We start from the raw sequence: 8,552 nt of genomic DNA on the forward strand, positions 1-8,552 counted from the left end.
CTTTCTTTCTTTCCTTTAATCTTTGGCCACACTAAGTGATATGTGGGATATTGGTTCCCTGACCAGGGATCCATTCCATGTCTCCTACATTGGAAGGTGAATTCTTAACCCCCAAACCATGGAATATTATAAGGGGTGCATTCTGGACTGTTCACTGGCAGCATCAGACAAGTAAATCTCTCTGTGTGTTGCCTGTAGGGCCTGGCCCATCTCCACATCCATCACGTGATCCACCGCGACATCAAGGGCCAGAATGTGCTGCTGACTGAGAACGCAGAGGTGAAGCTGGGTAAGTGTGATCTGATGCCTGCCGGGGTGCATCAGATCTGGTGAAGCTGGGTAAGTGTGATCTGATGCCCGCCGGGGTGCATCAGATCTGTTGGCATCACTCCCGTTTCCCCTTCTGTCCTGTTGGAGAAGTGGGAGCCAGGCTTGCCTCTTAGCGTGGCTCCAGGCCCACTTCATCCATGCCCCAGACTCCCCCAGCAGTCCCTCTGGTGGTCCCTGTGGTAAACTCAGGGACCTGTGGGTACAGGCCCCTGGGGAAACCCCCAGGCTGGTCGGGCATCTTGGCCCTATGGTGACTTGGCTCTGGAGGGGCGCTCCTTACCCGTGTTGCTGGAGGGTCACGCATCCACGCCGTGCTGGTGTGTGGTTTACTCTGAGGACCCTGTTCCGCTCCGTGTCTGCGTCCTGTTGTGTACTGGTTTGCTCACTCTGGTCCCCTTTCCTTCCTTCCTCTGGCCGCAGTGGACTTCGGGGTGAGCGCCCAGCTGGACAGGACCGTGGGGAGGAGGAACACGTTCATAGGCACCCCGTACTGGATGGCCCCTGAGGTCATTGCCTGTGACGAGAACCCCGACGCCACCTACGATTACAGGGTAAGGTGTCGCCAGCCCTGCCTTGTGGGCTCTGCCAGTCCTGGGCATGGGTTCTGCCCCCACGTTCCCCTCCCTGCTCCAGCGAGGACCGCATGGACTCCTGCTATAGGGCGCATCTGCCGGGACAATATTTTGAGGCTTTGTGTGTGTGTGTGTGGTCCATTTCTGCATCAGCTCTGTTCTAAATCAGGTGCTGCTTTCAAGGTGGGAGGGGTCACTCTCAGGCTCAGAAATTTTTTTGTCCCAAGTCAGTTCAGTGCTTCTGCTCTGTTTACTGTTCTTTTTAATTTGAAGAGTATCAGGTATTTATTATTTCAGAAATACTGTCAGATTACATAGCAAGCACCTTGTGAAATTTCAGTCTTGCTAAAGAGCTGTGCACCTTTGCTTTGGTCACAAATGTGTTTAAACTCTGAGAGTGACCTCTAGAGACGTGTATCAATAATGCAGTTCTTGGTCCTGATGAAAAGTCTTGTTTGATCATCAGACTCTGGCTGAGAGTTGGATCATAGGTACGCAAGTGGTTCTAATTAACGATCATTATTATCATTATTGCATAACTTTTTACAAAGCTGTACAATACAAGGCAGATTGTATAGCTTTTCCATCACCCTCTTCATGAGTTGACTGAACTTTATGAGCTGATCATTTATTTACTTGGAAGCTGTTCTTCCAGATGTGTTTGTGCTCGTAATTTCTTGGCAAACTTCCTTTTGGTTCGTACCCCCAAGAATGCATTTATGTGGTTTGTGTGAGTGCCCAGTGGTGGCGAGTCCCAGGCCTCACAGTGAGGATGGTGCCCTAACGTCTGCTTTGTTCTGCAGAGTGACCTCTGGTCCTGTGGCATCACTGCCATTGAGATGGCTGAAGGCGCTCCCCGTAAGTAGCCTGCCTTCCTTGTTAGCCCAGTTCTATGCAACGTAAACCTGGTCTCGTGGCTTCAGAAACAGTGGCTTCATGAATGGAGTTGTTCCTGGTGGGGCGTTCAGATGAAGGAATCATAAATACAGTGGAGTTTTAGATGTGAAAGGAGTTCTTGGCACACATCAGTCCTTCTGAAGGTCTCCCTGAGGTTCATGGGCCGCATTACCTTTTAAGTTGTAATTAGATGTATGACCTGGATTTGTTCTGACATCAGATAATGACAGCCCACTCCAGTATTTTTGCCTGGAGAATCCCATGGACAGAGGAGCCTGGTGGACTCAGTCCATGGGGTTGCAAAAGTTGGACAGGACTAAGCATGCACACAGACACAGTAATAGGTGATAATTTTTCTTTTTACAGTTTGAACTTAGTATTCAGTGAAACTGGTCCTAACACAGGAAATTTCCATTTTACTTATGTTTTAACTTTAAAAATAGAGGCACAACCTTTTACCCATGGAATTTATTTATTTTTATTGGTATTACCTGTGAAGTTTTGCTTCTGCTTTGGATTAAATCAGTGACAACTTTGTGAAATTGATTTTTAATGAGGAGTAGAGTAGAATCGAAGAAGGCGATGGCACCCCACTCCAGTACTCTTGCCTGGAAAATCCCATGGATGGAGGAGCCTGGTGGGCTGCAGTCTGGGGTTGCGAAGACTCAGACACGACTGAGCGACTTCACTTTCACTTTTCACTTTCATGCATTGGAGAAGGAAATGGCAACCCACTCCAGTGTTCTTGCCTGGAGAATCCCAGGGATGGGGGAGCCTGGTGGGCTGCCGTCTATGGGGTTGCACAGAGTCAGACACGACTGAAGTGACTTAGCAACAGAGTAGAATTGCAGAGAGCAAAGAAAAAAAGAAACCCATTCTTTTCTGCTGGTCCCCCTTGAATATATAACATTTGGTACATAGCTGCTGACTAAATACTTGTTGAATGAATGATCCCAGGTTGCCCCCAGCTAGGGATTGGGTGCGCTGCAGAAGTGGCCGTCTCTGCTGATCACCCTGTGCTCCATCGTGTCCCCTGAGGGGCTGAGATGGGGCAGGACTGCCCCATGCTTTGTCCGGTTCCCTTTTGCAGCGGGAACAGCACCCTCCTTTCTTTGGCCCTATCTCCCAGCTGTCTTGTAAGGTGCTTGTGAAGGTAAATAAACACACAGAAATACCTGTTGTGACATACTTGTGTGTCCAAGTGCACCTCTCACGCCTTCACTGGGCCAGTGATCAGAGGGTAAACAGTCATCGAACGAAATTAAACAATCCCATCACTCCCCGATTTCAGGAACACTCACTCGTAAGCAGTGAACATGCCTGCTAGTGCTCCTGAGTTCAGGCATTGTGTGAAGGCCTTTACAGCTGCATCTCATTTAATCCTCATGACAGTCCTATGAAAATAAAAATATTTTTGTTGTCGTCCAATAGCTGACTTAAGCTGTTAACTCCTTTAGGACTTTGAATCAGTATTTATCTTTGATTTATGAATGCTTTCCAGTGTCTGTTCGAAATGGTCTATTCTCGTTGCTCTGGTCCTCCTCGTGTGTTGCTGTGCTTCAGTGAGGGGTTCGGGGTATGTTCTCAGCTGCATAACTAGATGTGCAGGCTGCTTGACATGAAGCAAGTCAGTCATACAGCAGGCAGAGTGTGTGATGCCCTGAATGGGTCCCAGAAACAGAGACCGAGTGACCGAGTGTGTAACTGACACGCCTCTCCTCTCCCCAGCTCTCTGCGACATGCATCCCATGAGAGCCCTGTTTCTCATCCCCCGGAATCCTCCTCCCCGGCTGAAGTCCAAAAAATGGTAAGATGCATGTGCTTTGTTGTTGTCATTCTGTTCCTTTAAAAAAAAGTGTTCCTTTTTAGTTTGACTTCAGGACAGAATCCTGGCCATTCTGACTGCCAAAGAACACAGGAGTCAGTGTTACAAAGTGTATTGCTTTAGTTTTTAATGTTTTTTTTCTCTTGATCCATTGTCCGTGAATGGTAAAAATAGCACCAAGTGACTCTATGAAACACCAACACAATATTTTAAAAAAGGTTCAGTTTTAATATTTAAATATACCTCTCAGTGTAATGGGCTTCCCTGGTGGCTCAGGCAGTAAAGAATCTGCCTGCAGTGTAGGAGACCCGGGTTCCATCCCTGGGTCAGGAAGATCCCCTGGAGAGGGGAATGGCAACCCACTCCAGTATTCTCGTCTGGAGAATTCCCTGGACGGAGGAGCGGGCTGTAGTGCATGGGGTCGCAAGGAGCTGGACATGGCTGAGTGGCCAACACTTGGACTTCAGCAGCTGTTAGGTCTGCTCTTCTTGGGGGCGTGTCCTCTGGTGTCCTGGAGCATCGGTCCCCAACCTTTTGGGCACCAGGGATTGGCTTCATGGAAGACAGTTTTTCCACTGACTGGGGTTGGGGGGAAGGTTTTGGGGTGATTACTCAGGATGCGAGCTCCTCTGAGAATCTCACGCTGTGGCTGATCTGCTGGGAGGCGGAGCTCGGGTGGTAGAGTGATGAGGAGCGGCAGGGGAGGCTTCATCCCCCGCGCGCCGCTCACCTCTTGCTGTGTGGCTGGTTCCTAATGGGCCGTGGACTGGTATGGGTCTGGGGGTTGGGGTGCCCTGTTCCAGAGTCCCTCTAGTCCACTGGTGTAGACACACACATGTATTTTCACCCTCGTTGCTCGTCTGTTCCCCTCTGTCTTCCCGTCTTCCCCTTTTCATCTGCTGGCGAGATTTCCTTTTCCCTTCATCCTTTCTTTCACCACATTCAGCTCCAGGGAACCGAGGTGGTCTGGTTCCACTTACCAGTTCTTGGAGAGGTTCTTTAAGGCAACGACTGAGCCCCAGTTGGTCTCCTGTATTAAAACATGACAAGCATATGCGCCCATGGGTGGCCAGCCCTGGAAAACCACGTGTGAACAGTAGGTGTCACTAGGGAGTCAGCTGTGGGGCTGGGTGACACTTTATCCGGCTCACGCTAAACTGAACAACACTCATTTTCTCTTTGCCTTTTCTCAGATTTTACTGAAGGGAGTTTATGCGCCATCTTCAGGGTATTTTCACAGTTTGTAAGTCAGTCGGTTATTCCGTCCATGACTTGCAGGCGTGGATCAAGCGCTGTGTGTACAGCATGGTGAAATAGAGAGACATGTGTAGGTACCAGTGGAGTCCCCCGTGCTCTTTCACCAGACTGCCTCGAGCTAAGCTGGATCAGACGCATTCTCAGCAGTTCACATCACTGCCTCAGCTTCCCCGGGCGTTCCGAAGGGTCGAGAGGGTCACAAACGTGAAGGCCTTTTTCCTTTATGGATGCAGTCTTCCTGTCCACAGGTTGTGAATTTCCACGACCACTTTGGCAGAAGTGGCCTTTGGAAAATGATCAGCGAATTCTCAGCAGAAGCTGACAGTTGTGTTTAAAGACTATATCGTAGCTGATCGTTTCTCTGATGTTAATCTGTACATGGCCCGTGAGAAGCCCTTTGGAATTCTTTACCTTAGGGCTCCATCCTCAAACTCTCCAGTGTGAAGGTCTGAGGAGTGACCCAGGCATTTGTATTTTTAATAAACTCCCCAAATGATCCTCCTGGGCCCCGGGGTTTGGGAATCCACGTGCCGTAGCGTTCCTCTACCGCTGTGTAGAATCCCGTGCGCTCCTCCTTAACCACAGAGCAAGGCCACAGCTTCTTCAAGTGACTGAGGGCCCTTCTTTGCCTTGACCCTGACCTAGTTCTTTTAACTCTTTTTCCACTTTTCATTGCAGCATCAGAAAGCAATTCACTGTCCCACTTGGACTCTGCTGCCTTGTCACTCTGGAACGGTGGCTTTTCTTGGGAAGGTTAAATATCCTCCTTTTTCTTGATATTGGACCCATTCCACTGTCTCAGTTCTTTTTTCTTCCTCACAATTTGATTATACATCCGCTATTGAATATACATACACTGTTTCCTATATGAATGTCTTACAGAGCCCAGCATAAACAAATGTAAATTGTTGACACATAAATATTTGTTGGATTGAACAAGAATAATAAGTTCTGAGTACAAATAGAAGACAGTAGAACTGATTCTCTCTTTTCCAGTTTTTTTTTTAATATTTAATTTTATATTGGAGTACGGTTGATTTACAATTATCATGTTAGTTTCAAGTGTACAACAAAGTGATTCAGTTATTCATATACATATACCTAGATAGCATATTGAAAAGCAGAGACATTACTTTGCCAACAAAGGTCCGTCTAGTCAAGTCTTTGATTTTTCCAGTGGTCATGTATGGATGTGAGAGTTGGACTGTGAAGAAAGCTGAGCGCCGAAGAATTGATGCTTTTGAACTGTGGTGTTAGAGAAGACTCTTGAGAGTCCCTTGGCCTGCAAGGAGATCCAACCATTCTATCCTAAAGGAGATCAGTCCTGGGTGTTCTTTGGAAGGAATGATGCTAAAGCTGAAACTCCAGTCCTTTGGCCACCTCATGCAAAGAGTTGACTCATTGGAAAAGACTCTGATGCTGGGAGGGCTTGGGGGCAGGAGGAGAAGGGGACAACAGAGGATGAGATGGCTGGATGGCATCACTGACTCGATGGACGTGAGTTTGAGTAAACTCCGGAAGATGGTGATGGACAGGGAGGCCTGGCATGCTGCAATTCATGTGGTCGCAGAGTCGGACACGACTGTGCGACTGAACTGAACTGAACTGATACTTGCCTTTTCAAATACGTTTCCCATTTAGGTTATTACAGAGTATTACACAAAGTTTCCCTGTGGTATACAGTAGGTTCTTGTCGTTATCTGTTTTATTCATTTATTTTTTAAAACGTTTTATTTTATATTGGAGTGTAGCCAGTTAATGTTGTGATAGTTTCAGGTAGACAGAAAGAACTCTTAAGGCATGAAGTAACTGGAAAGGACTGAACTCATTCTCTCAATCACATTTTTAAAGACTGAATAACTCAATTCATTCAACAAAAATTTATTGCATACCTATTGTAGTTGACATGCTCAGAGCTGGGCCTTGCTGAGAAATGGGAAAGCGGGAACCAGTCCTGACCTGTACGGTTATAAACCAGGAGAGACAGAGACATAAATGTGAAGTGTGCAGTGTGTGACATGCAGAGAGCCCTAAATGAAGGGCTCCTAGCTTAGGGCGTGTGTGGTGCAGTGTTGCCAGGAAAGGTTTATGGACAGGAAGCTGTCTGAGCCGAGTCTCCAACAACAGGGTGGCTGAGAGTGTCTCTGCTGAGGCCGCGGAGGGGTCACCGTAAGACAGAAATGGAGAAATGAGCAAAAATAAAGTGTCTGGTAGGGTAGATGTTGGCAACAGGGTCACTGCCCTTCTCAGCACTGTTACTTCTGCCTTTGTCCATTAAGTGTAGGACTTCCCTGGTGGCTCAGTGGTAAAGAATCTGCCTGCCAATGCACGAGACACGGTTTGATTCCTGGGTTGGGAAGAACCCTGGACGAGGGAATGGCAGCTCGCTCCAGTGTTCTTGCCTGGGAAATCCCGTGGCCAGAGGAGCCTCGTGGGCTACAGTCCATGGGGTTGCAAGAACCGGACATGACTTAATTGCTAAACAGTGACATTAAGGGTAGAGAGCTGACGCATAACTCAGCCTAAAACTGATAGACATGTTACCCTAACAAGATCCAGAGCCTCAGATCACTTACTTGGGTCCGTCTCTCACTCTGTGTCTGTCCTTGTCTGTAAGGATCCACCATCTCTCCTCTGTCACCTTCAAGTTAGCAAAGACCTTCCTGCACTCGCTTTCCTCTTCCCCTGATTCCGCGATCAACAAGCACCATTAACTCCACTGCCCCTGCGGCTCCCCGTGTGCAGCGTGACTCCTAAACTGTGTTTATGGGATGCTCTGGCCCCCAGGGTCCCTGCTTCGTTCCTGTTTTATCCTTGTGCATTGCAGCGTTGCTCATAGTGAATCCTGAAGCCCCGCCTCATGTACCAGCTTGTAAGTTACTGATACTTTGGAGCTTTTCTCTTCATAGTAGAAATCTGATGATCTTTTTTTTACTTTCTCTTTTAGGTCCAAGAAGTTTTTTAGTTTTATAGAAGGATGCCTGGTGAAGAATTACATGCAGCGGCCCTCCACCGAGCAGCTTCTGAAGCATCCTTTCATTAGGGATCAGCCGAACGAAAGGCAGGTTAGAATCCAGCTTAAGGACCATATAGACCGGACCAGGAAGAAGAGAGGAGAGAAAGGTATGAAGTCTGGTTTTATTCTCATCTTAAATATTCTTTTAGTTTTTTGCCAGTCAGAGTAGGTTATTCCTTTCCTGCTCGAGTTTGGGCTCATCTGGCCGGGGCTTGAGTGTCTAGACCAGGTTGGTCTAGGGGCCACCCTGGCTCCGGCAGTGGTTACCCCGGCTAGCGGGGCCCTGCGGCCGGTCAGTACGTGATGCTGCCACCTCAGGTCACATCTGGATGGCGGTGCTTCTTACTGCGCCGGGGGGTCTTGCGCTCTGTGTGGGCCATGCAGAGCTCGGCATGTGGGCGGCAGGTGTCCCCATTGGTCTGTTTCACACTTCTCTCCTGCTCAGGGGTTTCCAGAGCCTTATGCTGCTGTGGGGGCTGTGACAAGCCTGTGCTTTTGTCTCCTTTTGCTGTTCTATTTCATCAGTTTTTCCCTGGTCCCACCTTTATACTTATTAGCTTATTTATTTTAGTTGAAGTATAGTTGATTTACAGTGTTGCGTCATTTCTGATGTAAAGTGATTCAGTCATATATATATATATATATATATCCTTTT

General features: G+C 47.9%; 1 protein-coding gene across 1 annotated transcript in view; it reads left to right on the forward strand.

The window, feature by feature from the left end:
* Positions 1-8,552, forward strand: part of MAP4K4 (mitogen-activated protein kinase kinase kinase kinase 4) — a gene marked incomplete at its 5' end in the record, with an annotated part of 149,039 nt that overhangs the window by 100,453 nt on the left and 40,034 nt on the right. Inside the window, 5 exon segments of the mRNA XM_010829864.1 lie at positions 199-289; positions 751-881; positions 1,706-1,760; positions 3,528-3,606; positions 7,829-8,004. Coding sequence (XP_010828166.1) covers positions 199-289; positions 751-881; positions 1,706-1,760; positions 3,528-3,606; positions 7,829-8,004 — 532 coding nt within the window.

This window comes from Bison bison, unplaced genomic scaffold (genome assembly GCF_000754665.1).
Source record: "Bison bison bison isolate TAMUID 2011002044 unplaced genomic scaffold, Bison_UMD1.0 scf7180017864508, whole genome shotgun sequence".
NCBI lineage: Eukaryota > Metazoa > Chordata > Mammalia > Artiodactyla > Bovidae > Bison > Bison bison.